General features: G+C 47.0%; 1 protein-coding gene across 2 annotated transcripts in view; it reads right to left on the bottom strand.

Moving 5' to 3' along the window:
* The window catches only part of brf1b (BRF1 RNA polymerase III transcription initiation factor subunit b), a 458,569-nt gene that overhangs the window by 336,239 nt on the left and 97,937 nt on the right, over positions 1 to 24,393 (bottom strand). For both annotated transcript variants that reach the window (XR_005463757.1, XM_038822063.1), the window contains exon 3: positions 15,102 to 15,275. Coding sequence is in view for 1 of the 2 variants with exons in the window: in XM_038822063.1 (XP_038677991.1) it covers positions 15,102 to 15,275 (174 nt within the window). In the remaining variant the exon portion in view is untranslated. The remainder of the gene's footprint in view (positions 1 to 15,101; positions 15,276 to 24,393) is intronic.

Genomic DNA, 24,393 nt, shown 5'->3' with positions numbered 1-24,393 from the left:
TAGATCGTTTGGAGACTTGGGCGGAGAGATGGCAGATGGAGTTAAACCAGACAAATTTGAGGTAATGCATTTTGGAAGGTCTAATACAGGTAGGGAATATACAGTGAATGGTAGAACCCTCAAGAGTATTGACAGTCAGAGAGATCGAGGTATACAGGTCCACAGGTCACTGAAAGGGGCAACAAAGGTGGAGAAGGGAGTCAAGAAGGCATACGGCATGCTTGCCTTCATTGACCGGGGCATTGAGTATAAAAATTGGCAAGTCATGTTGCAGCTGTATAGAACCTTAGTTAGGCCACACTTGGAATATATAGTGTTCAATTCTGGTCACCACAGTACCAGAAGGATGTGGAGGCTTTAGAGAGGGTGCAGAAGAGATTTACCACGATGTTGCCTGGTATGGAGGGCATTAGCTATGAGGAGAGGTTGAATAAACTCGGTTTGTCCTCACTGAAACGATGGAGGTTGAGGGGTGACCTGATAGAGGTCTACAAAATTATGAGGGGCATAGACAGAGTGGATAGTCAGAGACTTTTTACCAGGGTAGAGGGGTCAATTACTCGGGGGCATAGGTTTAAGGTGCGAGGGGCAAGGTTTAGAGGAGATATACGAGGCAAGTTTTTTTTACACAGAGGGTAGTGGGTGCCTTGAACTCGCTGCCGGAGGTGGTGGTGGAAGCAGGGACGATAGTGACATTTCAGGGGCATCTTGACAAATACATGAATAGGATGGGAAGAGAGGGATACGGACCCTGGAAGTGTAGAAGATTTTAGTTTAGATGGACAGCATGGTCGGCACAGGCTTGGAGGGCCAAAGGGCCAGTTCCTGTGCTGTACTTTTCTTTGTTCATCCCTTTGTACATGCCTCAGAAGGGCAGTGCTATTTACTGCAACTACATTCACATTTCCCCTATAAATTAAGTTACTAAATAAAATGTCCAAAGTGTTACACAACCCCAGTCTTTCACCATTTACTAACTGAAGCACCAAAACAATAGCCAAGAGGCTCAGTTCTATCACATTTCGAGTGTTTAGACAAGTGCAGGAAATAAGAAAGTGGAGCGCTTTCATTTTCCAACTGGATTATTGAAAGCGACAGAGTTAAAGCTGATAGTGAAATTGGCTCTTCCAGTCCACAGGCAGTTTTTCCACAGTGGCTTCATTGCAGTGTTAATGTAAGCCTACTTGTGACACTAATAAAGATTATTATGTCTACAATCCGTATTCAAATTACTTATTGGTCAGTAATAGATTGGCAAAAGTGAGAGATTAAGAAATACACGAGGGTGACGTGTTATGAGTGGCAGATGGAGATAAGTATCAACTATCCACATCAGGCAAGACAATGGGAGACAATCACCTTTAAAACAAAGCATTAGATAAAGTTCTCAATCTCAAATTAGTTGACTGCAGATAGAATTTGATGCTCCCGGAACAAAAAAACGCTTGCGTTTATATAGCAGCTGTCATGACCATAGGATGTCCCGAATACTTTACGGCCAACGAGGCACTTTTGAAGTGCAGTTACTGTTGTAATGTTGGAAATGCAACAGCCAATTTGTGCCCAGCAACCTCTTATGAACAGCAATCTGACAATGACCAGATAATTTTCACAGAATTGTCACAGTGCAGGAGGCCACCTAGCTCTTCGTGTTTGCATTGGCTCTCCAAATGAGCATTATAACTTGGTGTCACTCCCCTGCACATTGTTTCTGTTCAAATAATCTAAAGCCCTCTTGAAAGCCTCGATTGAACCTGCCTCCACCCTTCCAGGCCGTGCACTCCAGATTCCGACCACTCACTGTGTGAAGAGGTTTTTTTTCTCACATCACATTTACTTCTTTTGCAAATAACTTTAAATCTGTGCTCTCTCATTCTCAATCCTTTTACCAGCTGGGACAGTTTCTCCCTGTCTACTCTGTCCAGCTGCTTCATGATTTTGAGCATCTCTACCAAATCTCCTCTTAGCCTTCTTCGCTCCAAGGAGAACAGTCCCAAACTCTCCAAGCTAACCTCATACGGGCAGCACGGTAGCATAGTGGTTAGCACAATTGCTTCACAGCTCCAGGGTCCCCGGTTCGATTCCCGGCTTGGCTCACTGTCTGTGGAGTCTGCACGTTCTTCCCGTGTCTGCATGGGTTTCCTCCGGGTGCTCTGGTTTCCTCCCACAGTCCAAAGACATGCAGGTTAGGTCAATTGGCCATGGTAAATTGTCCATAGTGTCCAAAAAGGTTAGGTAGGGTTACGGGGATAGGGTGGAGGTGTATAGATAGGGTGGAGGTGTGGGCATGGGTAGGGTGCCCTTTCTAAGAGCTGGTGCAGACCCGATGGGCCAAATGGGCTTCTTCTGCACTGTAAATTCTATGATTCTGTGATAACTGAAGTTTCTCATCCCTGGAACCATTCTTATAAACCTCTTCTGCGCTCTCTCCAACGTGTTCACATCCTTCCTGTAGTGTGACATCCAGATGCTGGTTGAGATAAACATTGGCCAGGAAACAGGGGAGAATATCCCTTCGATCTTTTACACCTAGTTTACAGGACAGAAGCAGCTTCTGCTGAACATCTCATCAGTACAGAATTTGAAGGAAAGTCCAAATCATGAGCTCAAGACTCTAAAATGAAACTTAAACCCCATTTTAATCAGGAATAAAAAAAGGAAAAAAGCTCGGCAGTGAAAGAAACACAGTCAACGTTCCAGGTTGATGACCTTTCACCAGAGCTGGGAAAGGTCAGAGATGTAATAGGTTTTGAGCAAGCTGTGGATGGGCCTAGGACCATCCAACCTGCTGAGCTTTTTCAAGCATTTTGTGTTTTTATTTCAGGTTTCCAGCATCCGCAGTATTCTGCTGTCCGACCTAATCAGGGATGAGCAACACTGACCAAGCAAGAGAAAGAAACCAGGCTTTGCATTCCTCAACATTGTTCAGTGATACCCTGATGGAAAACTCTATCTAGAGTATAAAAGATTATGCCCCTCCCCTCAGATAACCAGTTAATCAGCATTCACACTTGAAGCACACAAAAGAAGAACAAACAACCTGGAGAGTCTTCCAAGACCCATTAGCACTTTTGGAACCATTCGTTCTCCCAGCAACAGTCAATGCCTTCACAACAGAAGAAATACTTGCATTTATATAGTACATTGACTTTGTAAAACACCCCAACGTGCTTCGTAGGAGCGATATCAGATAAAACGCAGACATACTAGGGCAAGTGACCAAATCATAAAATACCTACATTTGGCCCATTGAGTCTGCACCAACACTTTGAAAGTGCACTGTACGCATGCCCAGCTATCCCCATAACCTAACCTGCACATCCTTGGACACTTGATCATGTCCAATCCACCTAACCCGCTCATCTTTGGACTGTGGGAAGAAACCAGAGCACCCTGAGGAAACACACGCAGACACAGTGAGAATGTGTAAACTCCACACAGTGACCCAAGACCGGAATTGAACCTCGATCCCTCCCGCTGTGAGGCTGGGGTGCTAATCACGGTACCACCGTGCTGCCCATAATGGAACATAAATGCAGAGATGGAGGCAGAAGGTTTAGGGAGGGAATTCCACAGTTTGTTACGGGGATAGGGCAGGGGACTGGGCCTAGGTAGGGTGTTATTTCGGAGGGTTAGTGCAGACTCGATGGACTGAATGGCCTCCTTCTACAATGTAGGAGTTTTGTGATTCTACAAGTCCAGCAGTCAATGGCAGAGTGAAGGAAAGGGGGATACACAAGGAGGAGGAATCTTGTGCTGGAGACAAGCATGCCTCTGCTGACTCTACCAGCTGCAACTGGAACAACCCCTCTACTTGTGACTTCCACAACAAATCAGAGAGTTGGAAACTGCTAATTCTGCAGATCGCAAGGGAAATAGTGTCAAGAACTGCTCTGATCCTACAGTTGTTAAAAATCTAATTTCAAACATTCCCAAAGTAGCCCAATGTGTGAGATCAGAGTTCAAATCCCTTTTGAAGTTCTGAATAGCTTTCTAGTGCCTTGGTTTATGTTATCTCCCCGTTTGCCTGAATCTGTAAAAACCTGCTGTTTGTCAGCCTTTAATCCCAGTCATGAATTCTAACCTTCTTTATTATACACTTGTAATGAACTGGCTGATGGCTCTCTTTTATTAAAGGTTCACATTACAAAGGTTTGAGTTCAGTTGAAAGGAATGGGTAATTCAGTCTGATATTAATTCAATATTGTTTGAATTGAAATTAATGCAAAACTGAATTTTGGTACAAAATAAATAACTTCAAATGATCAGTTCATGCATAATGTTAACTTTGTTCGCCTCTTCACAAAGAGGCTGCCTGATCTGGTTTAGCACACTGGGCTAAATCGCTGGCTTTGAAAGCAGACCGAGGCAGGCCAGCAGCACAGTTCAATTCCTGTACCAGCCTCCCCGAACAGGCGCCGGAATGTGGCGACTAGGGGCTTTTCACAGTAACTTCATTGAAGCCTACTCGTGACAATAAGCGATTTTCATTTCATTTCATTTGCTGAGCACATCTACCATTTTCTATTTTTATTTATCAATAATCAGACCATAATACCGCTTCAGGTAGGATGAAAATAAATTTGTGTGACAAGTTTATTAATCAGTCTCGGGGGTGATCAAAACACGCTTGCGAATTAGAACAATACTCTTCCTTAAAGTTTCTCGAGGATAATACATTACATGTATTTAGGGGTTCAAACATCTCTTACCATTTCTATGAACACTAAAATAAACCCAATTAAATCTATACCGTTTCAAATATGTAACAATATAATTATGAATCACTTAAACCGATCTTGGTTTCCTGACACAATAAAAGCAGGCGTTTGAACACTGACTTATGGGGAACCCTACTAATTTTCAGACTAATGAAACCACTACGGTTTTCTGCCACTCAGCCAATTTCGCCTCCATGCTGCTCCTCTCCTGTTTACACCATGAGCTTGAAATTTGCCGACAAGTGGGGGGTGGGGGTGGGGGTTTGGGTTACCGGTATAGGGTGGATATGTCGGTTTGAATAGGGTGATCATTGCTCGGCACAACATCGAAGGCCGAAGGGCCTGCTCTGTGCTGTACTGTTCTATGTTCCCTTAAATCCATGCTGGTTTTCTTTAATTAATCAGCAGGTGTCCAAATAACTCATTACTTTTGCCCTGAATTATCATCAAGGTTAAACTGACCGGCCTGTAGTTGTTGGGCTACAATCTTCCACGGAAAGTTTACACATGTAATATCAGACATCCAGAAAAGCCACCTGGTTTGTATTTCTCAAGAGTTTTGTTTTACAAGATTGGAGGTTAACACCAGACTTTAGTAAGATTCCACCATTTGCCTGACACTAGAAGCCAGCTCTGAAAGCTCTCAAAGCCATTAGAATCTAGAACTAGAGGTCACTGTTTAAAATAAAGGGTCACTCATTTAAGACGAAGATTAGGAGAAATGTTTTCTCTCAGAGGGTCATGAATCATAGGAACTCTCTTCCTCTGGGCTGTAAAGCAGAACAAGGCCAGTAGCACGGTTCAATTCCCATACCAGCCTCCCCAAACAGGCACCGGAATGTGGCGACTCGGGGCTTTTCACAGTAACTTCATTTGAAGCCCTCTTGTGACAATAAGCAATTTTCATTCATTTAATTTCCAAAGGCAGTGGAAGCAGAATCTTTGAATATTTTAAAGACAGAGCAAGATAGATTCTTGATTAACAAGGGGGCGATAGCGTTATCGGGGGTAGGAATGTGGGGTTGAGGTTTCAATCAGATCAGTCATGATCTTACTGAGTGGTGGAGCAGGCCCGAGGGGCCGAGTGGTCTACTCCTGTTCCTAATTCATATGCTTGTATGGGACTGCGGCGCTCAGGACCCAGATTTGAATCCCGGCCCTGGGTCACTGACTGTGTGGAGCTTGCACATTCTCCCCATGTCTGCGTGGGTTTCACCCTCACAACCCAAAGATGTGCAGGTTAGGTGGATTGGCCACGCTAAATTGCTCCTTAATTGGGGGAAAAAAAATTGGGTACTCTAAATTTTTTTAAAAATAAAACAAAATTGGAAGGCTGCTGTTCTGTTGAGCAATCACTCCTTTGCTTTCTAAGCTTTATTGGCAGCTGAAGATCACAATGCCGTCATTCTCCATCGGTCAGAAAGATAGCATTAGACGATACAAGATCAGACTATACAGCGAAGGTTCACCAGACTAATTCCTGGGATGGCAGGACTGACACATGAAGAAAGACTGGATCGGCTGGGCTTGTACTGACTGGAGTTTAGCAGAATGAGAAGGGATCTCATAGAGACATATAAAATCCTGATGGGACTGGACAGGCTAGACGCGGGAAGAATGTTCCCGATGTTAGGGATGTCCAGAACTAGGGGTCACAGCCGAAGAATAAGTGATATACCATTCAGGACTGAGGTGAGGAAGAACTTCTTTTCTCAGTGCTGTGGACTTGTGGAATTCTCTACCACAGAAAGCTGTTGGGGGCAGTTCATTGGATATATACAAGAGGGAGCTGGACGTGTACCTTGCGTCTAAAAGGATCAAAGGTTATGGAGCGACAGCGGGAGGAGGATACTGAATTTGCATGATCAGCCATGATCATATTGAATAGTGGTGCAGGCTCGAAGGGCTGAATGGCCTACTCCTGCACCTATTTTCTATGTTTCGAAGAACATGAGAAACTGGAGCAGGATGTTGCTATTCGGATCGTCTAGCTTGCTATGCCATGCAACACGAACATCGTTATCTGCTACCTCAGCTCAACTTTCCTGCCCTATCCTCCTTATTCCACCCGTACACAAATAAAGTCTCTCTTCCTCTGCCCCGCCTATGCTGACTCTTGTACCTTATGTAAGTAGTCATTACAATAACCCGATTTTACATAGCACCTTGAACATGGAAAATTACCCAAAGGCGCTTTACAGACACCGCCAAACAAAGGAAGGGCCTAGTCAGCTGGAGGTAGGGCTTGCAGTGTCGAGGCAATGGGAAGGGGGAATACCCAGGAGATCAAAGGTGGACGGCAACTGGAGGTGGATGGGTACACGTAAAGGGAGTAGCAGGGTCAGAAAGGAATTAAACAGGAGAACGTGTACTTCAAACAGAAAGAAATGGGGGATCAGCAGGGCAATTTTAATGGTGTCATAGTCCCAGAGGATCATAGGCTGCTTTGAGAGCTGACTGGTGGTGATTTAACCCGATGGTCGCTACACCTTAAGCGAGGGGCAAGGTTAAGAACAAAGAAAATTACAGCATAGGAACAGGCCCTTCAGCCCTACAAGCCTGCACCGGCCATGCTGCCCGTCTGAACTAAAACCCCCTATCCTTCCAGGTACCTATATTCCCATCCTAATTCATGTATTTGTCAAGACGCCGCTATTTGCTTCCACCATCTCCCCCAACAGCGAGTTCCAGGCTCCCACCATCCTCTGTGTAAAAAACCTACCTTCTACATACATCCCCTTTAAACATGCCCCTCATGCCTTAAACCTTGCCCCCTATTAATTGACTCTTCCATCCTGGGAAAAAGCTTTTGACTATGCACTCTGAAGGCAGGGCCTTCATGAGTCTCAGCTGGTATGGGAATTGAACCGGCGCTGTTGGCATCACTCCACATGAAGAACCAGCCGTCCAGACAACTGAGCTAACCGGCCCTCCCATTGACTAACAGACAATATTGGTTGACGGAGATGGTGATGGGTGGAATGAGTTGGCGCAAATACAGCTGAAGTTTAAGAGTGTGAAGGATAGGGGCAGCTCGGTGGCTCAGTGGTGGCACTGCTGCCTCACGGCGCTGAGGTCCCAGGTTCGATCCCGGCTCTGGGTCGCTGTCCGTGTGGGGTTTTCACATTCTCCCCGTGTTTGCGTGGGTTTAGCCCCCACAACCCGGGGATGTGCAGGGTAGGTGGATTGAACACGCTGGATTGCCCCTTAGTTAGAAGAAATTAATTGGGTACTCTAAATTTAAAAAAATAAATAAATAAAAAAAATTTTTTTTTTAAGTGTGAAGGATGACAGCCTGGAGAGGCGAGAACTGGATAACCAAATCTGAAGGTGACGAGGAGGGTCTGAGCAGCAGCAGCAGGGGGGATAAGGTTGCTGATGTGAGAAGGAAAGCAAGTGCGTTTGGCGAAGGGTGGTGAGCGGGTTTACAGGGTCACAAACCTAACTCAGTCGCGCAAGGTGCTAGACCTATGAGCAACATCCATAGGCCCATTCAACCATGATTGCCAAGTCAGCCCAGACCAAGGTACAAAGCCAGGATCCATTTTCTGCTCAACTGAATCAATTTAAAAGATATATGAATTTAGAGTACCCAATTCTTCCTTCCCCCCCCCCCCCCCCAAAGTAAGGGGCAATTTAGCATGGCCAATCCACCTAACCTGCACATCTTTGGGTTGTGGGGGTGAAACCCACACAAAAATGGGGAAAATGTGTAAACTCCACATGGATAGTGACCCAGAGCCAGGCTTGAACCTGGGACCTCGGCACCATGAACAATAGAATAAAACATTACAGCGCAGTACAGGCCCTTCGGCCCTCGATGTTGCGCCGATCTGTGAAACCAATCTAAAGCCCATCTACACTATTCCATCATCATCCATATGTTTACCCAATGACCATTTGAATGCGTTTCGTGTTGGCGAGTCCACTACTGTTGCAGGCAGGGCATTCCACGCCCTTACTACTCTCTGAGTAAAGAACTGACCACTGACATCTGTCCTATATCTATCTCCCCTCAATTTAAAGCTATGTTTCCTCGTGCTAGCCATCACCATCCGAGGAAAGGGCTCTCACTGTTCACCCTATCTAATCCTCTGATCATCTTGTAGGCAGCAGTGTTAACCACTGCGCCACCATGCTGCCCTACAAATAAATCAAATTGATGGAACATGAGCTTAGCACCAAATCAAACGTGTATATTTGTTACAGTAACCACATTTAGACAAATAACTCTCAAGCTGATGTCAGCTCTGTACTAGCTGGTAAATGTGTTTTGTTTCATAATTGGAGTTAGAAGTTTCAGGACAATGGAGATAAAACTGGAAGCGTGCCAGGGTGTTTCCTCCTGTCGGTCCAGTGCTGACCTGTGTATTTCCAGCATTTCCTGTTTATTGCTCAGATTTCCAGCATTTGTAATTTCGAATCTATCACGATATTAAAAAAATGAGATGTTTTGCTTTGGGAGGAGCAACGGGGTCCATGTCAGGGGGGGAATGCAGACTACACCTCTGCACAAACATCCCTGCATAGCTCACTGGAAAATAACATCAGGTCTGTGAAAATCAAGAACAATTACAACAGTACAGAGCGTCCCTCTGGCTGATGGGCGCAGTAATTCTGTCGGTTTTACAGGTAGCTGTTCAAATGGGTTTCATTTTATAAAACAAAAATCACCCCCATAGTTACAATATGCAATCATTCTTCCCTCCTCCTCCTACCCCGCCCCCATCAAACCAGAGCAAAAAAAACACTTTGTAATCAGCGTTATTGTTGCTTCAGGGCTGAGGGAATTTGGAGTTTGATGTCCACACTGGTTGAACATCTTTGCAGCCAGCCCCTTTCCTCTCACACTCCACACATGACGTCTTGTACATCCTTCCCCTTCAGCCTTCTGTCAGAAGCACAAATGGGTTCTGCCAGATATAAATCTTTTATTGACTGAATCTGACATGCTGCAGATGGACCCATGCAGGGCATTGTGATTCCTGCTTCTGTTTCACTCTGTGAAAGTTTAATAAGAGGTCTAAATAAAGGACTATTGTACAGACCGTTCCTGGCAGGACTGCTGGTGTTATTCCTGGCCCTGTAAATCTGATTTTTTTCCTCCCCTCCCAACCCAATCACAGCTATTGTCAAACATTGACAAGATGACCATGAAAAGATTTACGACAACTGCATGTGTTCCAGAATTTCTCCCCTTTCGATAACATTTGTTCTGCATTCGTTAGGATTTCACTGCCTTAAATATATGTTGACTGATCGCGACATTACACCGTCGCCAACCTGCTCCTGGCCTGTCCATCCCCCACACCACCAAAATTACGTAGTTCCCACATCTACTGAGCAGATACATCACTTAATCAGTTTAGTTACCATGACACAGTGACATCATCCCACTGGAACCAAAAAAAAAGCTCCTTTCTCAGGAGTATCATAGAAAGAATGACAGACTGAGAACTCAGTGTAGTGCCACACAAAACAGCTATGAAGTCACCCTCCATGACTGTCATCGCTTATGGGTGGCATAACATGTTTAGTCGGGAAGATAAATTTAAAATCGCATAGACCTCTATGAAGCAAGTTTCATTTTGTGGTACAAGTTTTTTTTTGCTTCAAGCTCAAGCACCAAAAGAGAGACGGTGAAAGCAAAGACATGATGATTGGCTGAGTGATCAGATTTGGGGGTTACACACTCGACTACACAGTCCAGCAAGGTCCGATGTTTAACGCTCGCGGGGGCCACACAGCGCCGAGGTCCCAGGTTCGATCCCGGCTCTGTGTCACTGTCCGTGTGGAGTTTGCACATTCTCCCCGTGTCTGCGTGGGTTTCGCCCCCACAACCCAAAGATGTGCAGGGTAGGCGGATTGGCCACGCTAAATTGCCCCTTCATTGGAAAAAATTAATTGGGTACTCTAAATTTATATATTTTTAAAAATGTTTAACCCTCGCTCAGTTAGCTGACCCCAGCAGCTGGCACGGTGGTGCAGCAGTAATCCTGCTGCTTCACGGCGCCGGGGACTCGGCTTCGATCCCGGCCCCGGCTCCCTGTCCGTGTGGAGTTGGCACATTCTCCCCGTGTCTGAGTGGGCCTCACCCCCACAACCCAAAGATGTGCAGGGTAGGTGGATTGGCCACGCTAAATTGCCCCTTAATTGGAAAAACAAAATTGGACATTCTAAATTTACGTGGCCCCCATCGCCCATAGTGGCAGGTGTGTGAGAGGATGGAGGAACCTATAGATTATTTGAATTTGAATACAGAATCCCAAAATTTATTGACATGACAAAATTGTCAGGTTGGCAACACAGTACTGCAAGAGGCATCAGCAGAACATTGATTAGTGGAATGGGCAGACAGGTGGTAGGTAGACATTCAGCTGCAGTATGAGAGAAAATAAACATGGAATGAGAATGTACACCTCATGGCAAAACATTTAAGTTAATGGATAAGTTGAGACACCCGTGATTCAAATGTCTAGAATCATTGAATCCCTCATTCCCCTAAATTACAAGCAGAGGTAGATAAACAGACAAATAATGTCAAATAGTTTTCGGGATTTATAAATAGGAAGACAAAGCGCCAAAAACAAAATGCATTTAACACAGCTTATTTTGCAACCGTAGGTATGTCTCAAAGCACGTGGTCACCAATTTATACACAGCAATATCCCACAATTAAATAGTGACCAAAAAAGTCCAGTTTAGTGATGCTTATTGTGAAATTAAAATTGTCCAGGGCACAAGGGAGGGCTCTCCTGAAGCTGCTGTTCAGCAAGGAAGTAAAGTTAATTTAGAACAATTTCTGCTTTGTTAGGACACCATCTTCAATTGTTCCAAAGTGAGTAGGGAATCTGTCCCGTGGGCTTTCGAATGTGCTGTGGCAGCCTTCGAGACAGTACCCAAGCATGTCTTTTCCCTTCTCTCAAGAGAAGGATTTAGCCCCAGTCTGTATCATTTGGATGTTATACTAGGATCGTGCAAGAACAATCCTCTCTCCTGCCATTCCTAAACAGCACCCCAAAACTCAACAGACTGCAAAGCCCTTGATTTAACCCCACCCTAGACTCAAACGCTGCTCAAAGACAATTGGGGGGGGTTTGGCATAAGATTTAAGGCACACTGCCCAGTACACCAGGAGCTGCATGGCTGTGCACAGAATCTATTGCACACCCCAACAACTCCAGGTGCAACTCTGACAGGGGCAAGTTTGAACTGCAGATGTTGGCGCAAAACAATTCCAGTTAACTTGGCTGGTAGTTCCTGCCAAATATCTCTTATCAACCCGACACAAGATGACCACAAAAACCTCTCCAGAAAAACAAAGTGAATGAGGTAGTTTCTACCAGCATCCATTATCGAGGGCTCAATGTGCTTTGGCAGCACAACAGTTACTCCCACACTGAATGTAACATTTGGAAATAATTGTGCAAATCATTTAAAGATGAAGTTCAAAGCATACCCTACCCTTTGTTGCTAAGGTAGGCAAGTTGATTCTGTGTTCCTGCAACATTTAAATAAGACTGCTGGATGGAAATACATTATTAGTGACTTAAGACTTAATAATTTTGTTTATCTCTCTGGTACAGTCCCCTAGGAACACTTTCATCATCTTTGCATGCATCAGCCTGGCTCAGTTACAGCACGGTAGCATGGTGGTTAGCATAAATGCTTCACAGCTCCAGGGTCCCAGGTTCGATTCCCGGCTGGGTCACTGTCTGTGCGGAGTCTGCACGTCCTCCCCGTGTGTGCGTGGGTTTCCTCCGGGTGCTCCGGTTTCCTCCCACAGTCCAAAGATGTGCGGGTTAGGTGGATTGGCCATGCTAAATTGCCCGTAGTGTCCTTAAAAAGTAAGGGGGGGGGGGGGGGGGTTACGGGTATGGGGTGGATATGTGGGTTTGAGTAGGGTGATCATTGCTCGGCACAACATCGAGGGCCGAAGGGCCTGTTCTGTGCTGTACTGTTCTATGTTCAGGATCACACAGGTACTAAAAATCCTATTAGTTTATGGGTCTTAAATTTAATAAAAATAAAACGATGGTGTGTTTTTTTACGACCAAAGGAAAGCCCAAATTATTTCCAAGCACAGTTAGGCTGGACAGCTGAAACCACACGGTCACTTTGCTAAAATCACAGGTTAAGACAACTACCAACTCAACTTACAAATCTCAACGATACATCATTTATATCCAAAAGTTGGAAATGACAAAAAGTGCATAGAACATGGATTTATTTCTATTGGAACTGCTGACTATCTTATGCTGCAGTTGTATATGGCAAAGTCCTGTCAACTGACAGCCTGAAACCATCACTTCGATGCAGACACTTTGAAACAAAACACGCACAACAAAAGGACAAAACGCCCAAAGTAGTCAATAGCATAGCTATTGGTAAAGCAAGATAGTTTTACACTCTGTGCTGATAATCCTCAGTCACATGAAGCCTCATATCCAGCGAGTTGCAAAGGCAGGAAAACCTCACACCAAATACACTACCTGTGGCTGCAGATGTAATAACCCGTGCTTGGAGACAAGGCCCTAAAATTAATTAACAGTGACTGACACGTCAAATTAATGACGGGACTAATTACATCCTAATTCGATTAGTAAATCGTGCCATTAGTAGCCAATACTGTACTCTGTACCGGGATGAATGTACAGAAGTGCAAGCTCAGCTCACCTCCTGCTGCACAGATGGTATATTTACAAACGTTCAATACAGGAGGGCGTTTTATTTCTCCAGGTGCTCCCTACCACAATAGTGGAGGAGATTTTTACGGTTGTCTGACAGTTCTAAATCAACACTATTTTATGTGGTTACATCATACTGGGCATCAGCACTGATGGAGATAAGTCCGTGACTGTTAATACTAGTAGTAGTGACCTATAGCAGGCGATTTGCTGCAACACGGGTGCATGGAGTATACACTGGGATTAACTCACTGTCTAAAATACGTCTATTAACTTTATGGAGGTGCTGGATAAAGAATGCTGTGAGGATGGGTACCTCTATAAAACACTGATCCTTGAATTTGAGCAAAGATTCAGTTCTGTGAAACGAGGTGGGACCCATCGATTGCTCCACATGGGAGGCTGGATGTCTCACATGGCTAGATCATTCCAAGGTCAAGATATTCTTCATAAGCCACCTATTCCCACTCTCTTACTGTGTGCATGACACACTCTGGCTGTCACAGCTGGACTAAATGTCAGATATATTTCCTTGTCTCACTGAGCTGGACTGCAGGGCAGGGTGCAACCATCTTCAATATCCAGGGCAAAACTGGTCAATGATTAAGAAGCTGGAATTCTGGGCTTGCAATCAGGGCAGCACGGTGGCGCAGTGGGTTAGCCCTGATGCCTCACGGCGGCGAGATGCCAGGTTCGATCCCGGCTCTGGGTCGCTGTCCATGTGGAGTTTGCACATTCTCCCCGTGTCTGCATGGGTTTCGCCCCCACAATGAAATGAAATGAAATGAAAATCGCTTATTGTCACAAGTAGGCTTCAAATGAAGTTACTGTGAAAAGCCCCTAGTTGCCACATTCCGGCGCCTGTTCGGGGAGGCTGGTACGGGAATCGAACCGTGCTGCTGGCCTGCCTTGGTCTGCTTTAAAAGCCAGTGATTTAGCCCTGTGCTAAACAACCCAAAATGTGTGCAGGTTAGGTGGGTTGACCACGCTAAATTGCCCCTTAATTGGAAAAAATTAATTGGGTACTCTAAATTTTTAAAAAAATTCTGGGCTTGCAATGGAGGAAGACAACACTGAGGTTTTCCTGAACATTAATTAATTCCTGACATTTGCCGGTGATACAAAGATCGGTGGAAAAGCAAGTTGTGAGGACACAGTCTGTAAAGAGATATAGATAGACAATTCTGATTGAGTGACAAGATCCTTCTGCTCTTCTTTGGACAGCACCATGTCCACCTGAGGAACCATCTCTAGTCAGAGCTGGCTAGGGTTCCCCCAGTCCCATACGTGTGTAAAAGACTGTCCTAGATTAGCTTGCAACTGGAAGTTCATAGAAAGCATGTTTATGTTAACAGGAGCCAGATATTCAGATTTTCTTCCACGTTTGATGTATCTTCATATGCAGACAGAGTGTCAGGTGCTAATCTCAGCAGTAGAAGCTGACCAAAAGAAGCACATCATCCATCAATGGCATTGGGATGCATCAGAAACAGTTACATGCACAGAAGGCAACAATTAGGCGTCCCACACACAGCAACTAATAACTTTCAAAACACAAATAAACCTGGCGAGGATTGAATAAAGTAACACATTACCTGTAATTAATTTTTTTTAAACTACAGTTTTATATGTTTTAAATCTCCATAAATTAACCTTTAAGATTGGCATCATTTTTGTAGCCTGAAAAGGATACGAGGAGTGCCCTCCGTTCGACAGACCAGATACAGACAGGCAGCGATTACATGACTCATTTTCCTGCCCCTGGTGAGGTGCTTGCTAACCGCCATTTTGAAGAAGTTAAAGGCCGTATCAAGGCAGTGCTGGTTTAACTGGAGCTGGTTACCCAAGTGGTGAATCTGACGTCGGCCTGAGGAGTAAAAGCAAAAACAAAATAGAACTTAAGGTGCGTTTTTATACCGTCTCTCGTCACATCTCTCAAAATACAGCCCCAACTGGTCTACTCCGGAGTTAATGCTCCACACGGGCCTCCTCCCACTCCACAAGTACAAGTTTAACAAGTGGCCGAGTTCTTTGATAAAGTGAGCGACAAGGGAGAGGGTTGGTGGGGGCAGAAGCTGTGATTCTGGATTTTTAAAAAGGCAGCTGGTGAACTGCACCAACAACTTATATTTATATAGTGTCCTAAAACATTAACACGTCCCATGATACTTCACAGGAAGTGAATAGCTCTGTTAGCAAAATCAAAGCACATAAAGGCTCCGAGGATATAAAACTGTATGATGAGTAGAGAATGGCCACTTCTTTTTTTTAAATATAAATTTAGAGTATCCAATTCATTTTTTCCAATTAAGGGGCAATTTAGCGTGGCCAACCCACCTACCCTGCACATTTTTGGGTTGTGGGGGCGAAACCCACGCAAACACGGGGAGAATGTGCAAACTCCACACAGACAGTGACCCAGAGCCAGGCTCAAACCTGAGACCTCGCCGCCATGAGGCAGCAGTGCTAACCACTGCGCCACCGTGCTGCCCTAAGAATGGCTATTTCTCAGACTGAAGGGGTGAAAAGAGTGACGTTCCCTGGGGTTGTCATAAAGACCATCACAGTAGAAAACATATTTATTAAATGACGTGAGCTTGGTGTAGGAGGCATAATCTCCAAGTCTGCAGATAACATCAAAGTTAGACATATGGTAAAAAGCACGGAGGATAAAATGAAGAGTGAAAGAGTGCGCTCAGTCTCTGAAGATTCAGGGTCAACTGTGCCTGTGTTTATATAGCACCTTTAAAGTAATAAAATGCCCCAAGGCACTTTACAAGAGTGTTATTGCCCATTTTAAAAAAAATTATAAATTTAGAGTATCCAATTAATCTTTTCCAATTAAGGGGCAATTTAGCGTGGCCAATCCACCTACCCTGCACATCTTTGGGTTGTGGGGGTGAGACCCACGCAGTTGCAGGGAGAATGTGCAAACTCCACACAGACAGTATCCCGGGGCCGGGATCGAACCTGGGTCCTTGGCGGTGTGAGGCCGCAGTGCGAACCACGTGCCGCCACAAGAGTGTTATTACCTAACAATTGACAATGAGTCACATCGAGAGGAAGGCTTTGTCATAGATGTTTGTTTCAAGGAGAGGTGGAGAGGTTTACAAATATTTGAATTACGAGTGGGAAGAGGCCATTAGGCTCCTCGAGCCTGCTCCACTATTCAAATTCCAGAGTTTAGGGCCAAGGTAGCTGAAGGCACAGCCACTAATGGTGGATCAATTAAAATTAGAGCTCAGAATTGCAGGACAGTAGAGACAGTAGAAGTTTGTGGGGTTGGAGGAGATAATGGTCAGCAGGAGTAAGGTCATGGAGGGATTTGAACTCGAGGGTGAGAATTTTAAAATTGAAGCAATAGTGGATGGCAAAACTAATGCAAGTCAGTGAGCACACCATGGCAATGGGCCTGATGAGTTTCATTTTTTTTTAAGTAGGTGGTGACAGCTCAGGAGGGGGTTGGAAGGCTTGTGGGAAAGCAAAGGAATCTCCAGGTTCACAAGTCACTCAGATATTACCTGTGTCATAAGAGACAGTCGTACCCAATTGAAAAGTGAAAGCTATCACGGCAACTTTAGTTGCTGGGTGCTCGGGGTAGGTTTAGCTTAGTGGTTGGACAGTTGATTCGTGATGCAGAGCGAGGCCAACAGTGCAGGTTCAATCCCCCTACCACCTTTCCCCACGCCTGAGGTGTGCTGATCCTCGGGTTAAATCCACCCCCCCCCCCACCCCGGCTCAAAGGGGAAAGCAGCCTATGGTCATCTGCCGACTTTACTTTTAATGTCGCGACAGAGATTTGCCTGTCATTACTTTAGCAACCAAAAGGTGCAGTCGATCGCCTGCTCTACATGTATAATTAAAAGGCAAGATCACCCTGTGGGCTTCAGTGCGTGGAACAGGATGAGTCAGTGATGAGGGGGGAGGGGGAACGGATGAATTAAAAGTGAAACAAAAGATTACTGTTCTTCAAATACCAGACAAATCGCACAAAATAAATAAATAATGCGCCCAGACTGTGGGCACGGAGATAAGGCAGAGGATGAACACAGAGGAGAATGTCCTGTGGGTATATAAACACAGACATACTTGTGTTTTGGGTCAGAGATGAGCAGAACGGGAGGGGAAGTGAATAACTCAAGTCTGAAATGTGAAATAAGCCTTACTCCAATGATGCCAAAACTCCTGCAATTTCTGAAAAAGAGTGTGATTGGAGCTATAAAACCCTCGCCTAGATCAGTCCCAACCACTCCCTTTTCTGATAACTGGCTACGCCGAGCAGTTTAATTGATTGCCCATCCCGCCTACAAAATGATTCATCCTCCCTTGGAATGACTCACACACTCTAGAGATACAGCGCATAGTGGAAATCTTTCATCTATTGTTGACTAGCCAGTTCAATAGTCTCCGAGTGGGAGTGGGAAAAAAAGAGGGAGATGAGGCAGTAAAAATGAGATAACTATGTGTACCATATCTGCATTTAAGAAGGGTAAGTGGGAGAGTATCCATTTCCCAGACATCAGAAACAGCGATTCTCTATTTCCAGGAACACAGGAAGCAGGTTCTGTTGCTCCTTCACTCAGCATTGTCCTGGGGAGGAGGTGCAGGGAGAGCTCAGTGTCCTGGGGAGGGGGTGTAGGGGGAGCTCAGTGTCCTGGGGAGGGGGTGTAGGGGGAGCTCAGTGTCCTGGGGAGGGGGTGCATGGGGAGCTCAGTGTCCTGGGGAGGGGGTGTAGGGGGAGCTCAGTGTCCTGAGGAGGGGGCACAGGGAGAGCAGTGTCCTGGGGAGGGGGCACAGGGAGAGCTCAGTGTCCTGGGGAGGGGGCACAGGGAGAGCTCAGTGTCCTGGGGAGGGGGTGAAGGGAGAGCACAGTGTCCTGGGGAGGGGGCACAGGGAGAGCACAGTGTCCTGGGGAGGAGGTGCAGGGAGAGCTCAGTGTCCTGGGGAGGGGGTGCAGGGAGAGCTCAGTGTCCTGGGGACGGGGTGCATGGGGAGCTCAGTGTCCTGGGGAGGGGGCACAGGGAGAGCACAGTGTCCTGGGGAGGGGGCACAGGGAGAGCACAGTGTCCTGGGGAGGGGGCACAGGGAGAGCACAGTGTCCTGGGGAGGGGGTGCAGGGAGAGCACAGTGTCCTGGGGAGAGGGTGCAGGGAGAGCACAGTGTCCTGGGGAGGGGGCACAGGGAGAGCAGTGTCCTGAGGAGGGGGCACAGGGAGAGCTCAGTGTCCTGGGGAGGGGGTGCAGGGAGAGCACAGTGTCCTGGGAGAGGGTGCAGGGAGAGCACAGTGTCCTGAGGAGGGGGCACAGGGAGAGCACAGTGTCCTGGGGAGGGGGTGCAGGGAGAGCACAGTGTCCTGGGGAGAGGGTGCAGGGAGAGCACAGTGTCCTGAGGAGGGGGCACAGGGAGAGCAGTGTCCTGAGGAGGGGGCACAGGGAGAGCTCAGTGTCCTGGGGAGGGGGTGCAGGGAGAGCACAGTGTCCTGGGGAGGGGGTGCAGGGAGAGCACAGTGTCCTGGGGAGAGGGTGCAGGGAGAGCACAGTGTCCTGAGGAGGGGGCACAGGGAGAGCAGTGTCCTGAGGAGGGGGCACAGGGAGAGCACAGTGTCCTGGGGAGGGGGCACAGGGAGAGCACAGTGTCCTGGGGACGGGGTGCATGGGGAGCTCAGTGTCCTGGGGAGGGGGCACAGGGAGAGCCCAGTGTCCTGGGGAGGGGGTGCAGGGAGAGCACAGTGCCCTGGGGAGGGGGTGCAGGGAGAGCTCAGTGTCCTGGGGAGGGGGTGCAGAGAGAGTGAGCTCCTCTGATGGACCGATCCTGCAATGAAAAACCTATTGGGCGGCATGTGGCGCAGTGGTTAGCACTGGGTCTGCGGCACGGAGGGCCCTGGTTTGAATCCCGGCCCTGGGTCACTGTCCGTGTGGAGTGTGCACATTCTCCCCATGTCTGCATGAGTTTCACCCCCACAACCCAAAGATGTGCAGGGCAGGTGGATTGGCCACACTAAATTGCCCCTTAATTGGAAAAGGATCAATTAGGTAATCTAAATTTTAAAAAAAAATGAAAAACCTATCATTCTCGGCCACGCATAACACTCAGCAAACACTTGGAAGAAAGAGGAAGTAATTTTAATGGGAAATCAGACCATATTCAATGGAGCAAAGGATGCCATGGAGGATCTGTATTCACAATGATCAGAGTTTACGGGTGATTTGTTAAAAGATTCTTTCTACCAGTCAGTGATTCAGTTATGAGGAATAAACTTAAAAACGAAAAGCAACAAGGCAGGTTATAAAGGATCTCAGATGTAATGGGTATTAGTATATGGAATAGTGGTTCTTGGAAGGCTAAGAAATTAAATAGGATGAAGAGGAGATGGAATGAAAGACACAGGTCACACTCGAAAAAACCATAAGCAGTACTAACAAAAATGCTGGTGTTCCTTTCTACAGGAATAGAATATAAAAGCAGGGAGATAATATTACGCATATATTGAACCTTGGTTACACTGCATGGAGGACGATAGGCAGTTATGATCTGTATCCCAGAAACAAATGCACAACACACATGTTACCAGGATTGAACCATCAGTTCAGGCCCTGCCCACGTCCAGGGTCAGCGCCTGGCGGGGCCAGGGCCCGGGGCCAGGGTCCAGCAGGGGGCAGGGGGCGGGTTCCAGGGTCCCGCAGGAGGCAGGGTCCAGCAGGGGGCAGGGTCCAGAGAGGGGGCAGGGTCCAGAGAGGGGGCAGGGTCCAGAGAGGGGGCAGGGTCCAGAGAGGGGGCAGGGTCCAGAGAGGGGGCAGGGTCCAGAGAGGGGGCAGGGTCCAGAGAGGGGGCAGGGTCCAGAGAGGGGGCAGGGTCCAGAGAGGGGGCAGGGTCCAGAGAGGGGCAGGGTCCAGAGAGGAGGAAGGGTCCAGAGAGGGGGAAGGGTCCAGAGAGGGGGCAGGAGCCGGCAGAGTCCAGCAGGGGGCAGGGCCGGCAGGGGGGCAGGGCCGGCAGGGGGGGCAGGGTCCCACAGGGTCCGGCAGGGGGGCAGGGTCCCGCAGGGGGGCAGGGTCCCGCAGGGTCCCGCAGGGGGCAGGGTCCCGCAGGGCGCAGGGTCCAGGGTACCGCAGGGGGCAGGGTCCCGCAGGGTCCAGCAGGGGGCAGGGTCGAGAGAGGGGGCAGGAGCCGGCAGAGTCCAGCAGGGGGCAGGGCCGGCAGGGGGGCAGGGTCCCGCAGGGTCCAGCAGGGGGCAGGGTCCCGCAGGGCGCAGGGTCCCACAGGGGGCAGGGTCCAGGGTCCCGCAGGGGGCAGGGTCCAGCAGGGGGCAGGGTCCCGCAGGGTCCAGCAGGGGGGCAGGGTCCAGCAGGGGGCAGGGTCCAGCAGGGGGCAGGGTCCAGCAGGGGGCAGGGTCCAGCAGGGGGCAGAGCCCCTATTCCAGGAAAATCAGGGATTCGGTAAGGTGGATGTGAAGAAACTGCTTCCAATTGTGGATTCCAGAACAAGTGGGTCTGAAGAAATGAAATGAAATGAAATGAAATGAAAATCGCTTATTGTCACGAGTAGGCTTCAATGAAGTTACTGTGAAAAGCCCCTAGTCGCCACATTCCGGCGCCTGTTCGGGGAGGCTGTTATGGGAATCGAACCGTGCTGCTGGCCTGTCTTGGTCTGCTTTCAAAGCCAGCGATTTAGCCCAGTGTGCTAAACAGCATCTAGTCATAAAAACATTGAATGAAGAATTTAGACGCTGTGTTTTTGCAGGGGTAGGGACAAGATTGCAGGCTTCACTACCACATGGACCAAGAGAACAACAGGTTGATGCAAACATGAGGATGAAGGAATTAGATGGCTACGGGCTGGAAGGGGGTGGGGGGGCAGTGTGTGAGGAGGTAATTAGGAGAGGGAAGAGGTTCCTCTAGACTACCAGCATAAATCAGTTGAACTAAATGGACTGCTTTGTGCTGTAAATTCTATGTAAGTGACCAGTGAAACCTAGTCAACAACAGACTAGCCGAAACGTACACTGTACCATGGGATCGCAGGATTAACCTGTGTATAGTCCGGGTCAAAGGGGCATGAGGAACACCACAACTGCCGCCTCCCCTCCACTCTCTTGTCAGCCCAGAGTTCAAGGCTGATGTGGTAGCGGAGAGATGGCACCACCTGAGATATTAAAATTAGCGTACTCCAAAACGTTAGTGCCTTCTGGAAATGAGACAAGAAAACAGACAGAGACAAAAAGATTTGCCTACAAAAGGTGTGATTCGAAAAATAGATAAGCACTCTGAAGTTTAATAAAATCTCAGCAATCAGATGACAAGTTATGAAACCACCCAAACCTTGCAACACGTGCTGGATAAAGAGCAAACTCTGAGTGAATCTGCAAACTTCTTTCTTTTTAAATTTAGAGTACCCAACTCATCTTTTCCAATTAAGGGGCAATTTAGCGTGGCCAATCCACCTACCCTGCACATCTTTGGGTTGTGGGGGTGAAACCCACGCAGACACGGGGAGAATGTGCAAACTCCACACGGACAGTGACCCAGAGCCGGGATCGAACCTGGGACCTCGGCGCCGTGAGACTGCAGTGCCAACCACTGAGCCACCGTGCCGCCCACACTCAGAGGATCTTGAGCAGAATCTTTAAATATTTTTACAGCAGTGCTAGATTCTTGATTAACAAGGGGGTGAAAGGATTCCTGGGATAAGCGGGAATGTGGGGGATGAGGTTACAATCAGATCAGCCTCGATCTTATTGAATGACAAGAGCAGGTTCGTAAATCGTGTGTTCATAACGGCAGCTGTGTCCTCAGCTACCTAGTGCCCAAGTTCTGAAATTCCCTCCCTAACTTCCTCCACTTTCAAAATGCTCCTTAAAAACCCACCTCTTCGGCCAAGCATTTTTTCAACTGCCTGAATTTCAATGTTGCTCAGTGTCAAATTTTGTCTGATAATGGTCCGGTGAAGGTACCGTGTTAAAAGTGCCAGTGTATGCATGTTCGTATTGACTGTCCCTTTCTTTATTTAATGCATTGAAGAATCCATTTAATTGTAGCCTACTCAGGTGGCGAGGAGTGTTAAATAGCCTTCCAGACACATCCCACCCAAATGGAGCCTTTCATAAGCATACCTAAGTTGACTACAGCGAGATCTGCTGTTGTTTCACATATTGAGATCAAGGTAAAATGTGTAATGAGCAACTTTTAAAACAAGAAAATGCAACTGCGAGTGTGTAACGAGCCATGTTTCAGATGAAACGTTAAACCAAGGCCCTGTCTGCTCCCTCAGATGGATGTAACAGTTCCCACGAGACTATTTCCAAAGAAAAGGAGTTCACCCCAGTTCATAAACATCAGGTAAAATTAGAGCCGTTGCTCTATACTCAGCCATACAATAGATTATGAAAACAGATTACCTGCACATTATCACATTGTCGTTTGTTGTGTACAAATTGACTGCCTAGTTTCCTGCAGTACAGCAGTGATTACACTTCAAACGTGTTTCATAAAGTTTTAGGTTATTCTGAGGACATGAAAGGCACTGTATAATTGCACGCCTTCCTATTTCTATGGGTTGAAATGAGAAATGCTGGCCTGGAGTTAACGAGCAAGGAAGAGTTAGGCTGTCAGAGGGCATATATTCTGGATTGTTTCATCGGATGACTAAATTTAAGGGGACGGTTTGTGAAGGGCAGGTGATGCACTGTCGGCATTCACATTTCTTAAGTAACAGAACTGGATGTCAGTGGTCATGGAAAACGGCCGTTTGCCACCATTGTGTTAGTTCGGAGAGGAGACATCCGATCACCCTTACTGCCCCGGGTTGCTCTGTTTCATTACTCCATCATTCCAACAAAGACCAGTACTGCACAGGAACAGGCTCTTCGGCCCTCCAAGCCTGTGCTGACCATGGTACTTGCTCAAACTAAAACTTCCGGAATCCGCATCCTTCCATTCCGACCCTATTCATATTTGTCCAGATGCCCCTTAAATGCTGCTTTCGCACCTGCTCCCACCAGCTCCCCAGGCAACACTCTCCAGAAATTTACCACCCTCTGCGCCACAGTGCCACCCTGAAAACAGTTTCAAAATAAGAGATCGGGGCGGCATGGCAGCGCAGTGGTTAGCACTGCTGCCTCATGCGCAGAGGACCCGGGTTCAATCCCGGCCCCAGGTCACTGACCGTGTGGGGTTTGCATATTCTCCCCATGTTTGCGTGGGTCTCACCCCCCAACCCAAAAGGATGTGCAGGGTCGATGGATTGGCCACGTTAAATTGCCCCTTAAATGGAAAAAAAAAAAGAATTGGGTACTTAAAAAATTTACCGTTTAAGACGGAGATGAGAAAATTTTTTCCCTAGCAGGTCTTTAGTCTGTGGAATTCTCTTCCCAGGAAGCTGGGTCATTGAATATATTTAAGGTAGAGCTAGATAGATTCTTGATTGATAAGGGGGTCAAAATGTTTTGGGGGTAGACAGGAAAGTAGAGCTGAGGCATCAATCAGATCAGCAATGATCTTATCAAATGGCAGAGTAGGCTTGTGAACTGCCTCTGCCTTAATCCATGTATTCATTAGGAGGGGAAAAGTTGTTTTATTCACTGGTCCCAAATATAAACTGGTGGCACCAAATGTAAAGACAGGATTTTGGGTTGGGGGAAACATTCAGTCATGGTACATGACAGCAATGCCCTTTCCCTCCCATACACATCTTTTCCTGTCTTGGTAAAAGGTCTCCGGGAAAATGCCCACGACATTTGGTGGAACTCGTTACCACAAAGAGCAATGATGAACCGAGGAGCTGCCTTTAAGGGGAAGTTGCATAAACATACGAGGGGGAAAGGAATAAAAGTTTATGTTTTTTTTTTTTATTAATATTTTTTTTTAAAATTTAGATTAGCCAATTATTTTTTCCAATTAAGGGGCAATTTAGTGTGGCCAATCCACCTACTCTGCACATTTTTGGGTTGTGGGGGCGAAACCCACGCAGACACGGGGAGAATGTGTAAACTC

This window comes from Scyliorhinus canicula, chromosome 2 (assembly GCF_902713615.1).
Source record: "Scyliorhinus canicula chromosome 2, sScyCan1.1, whole genome shotgun sequence".
Lineage (NCBI taxonomy): Eukaryota > Metazoa > Chordata > Chondrichthyes > Carcharhiniformes > Scyliorhinidae > Scyliorhinus > Scyliorhinus canicula.
The sequence above is the reverse complement of the archived record's forward strand: the minus strand, read 5'-3'. Positions and strand labels throughout refer to the sequence as shown.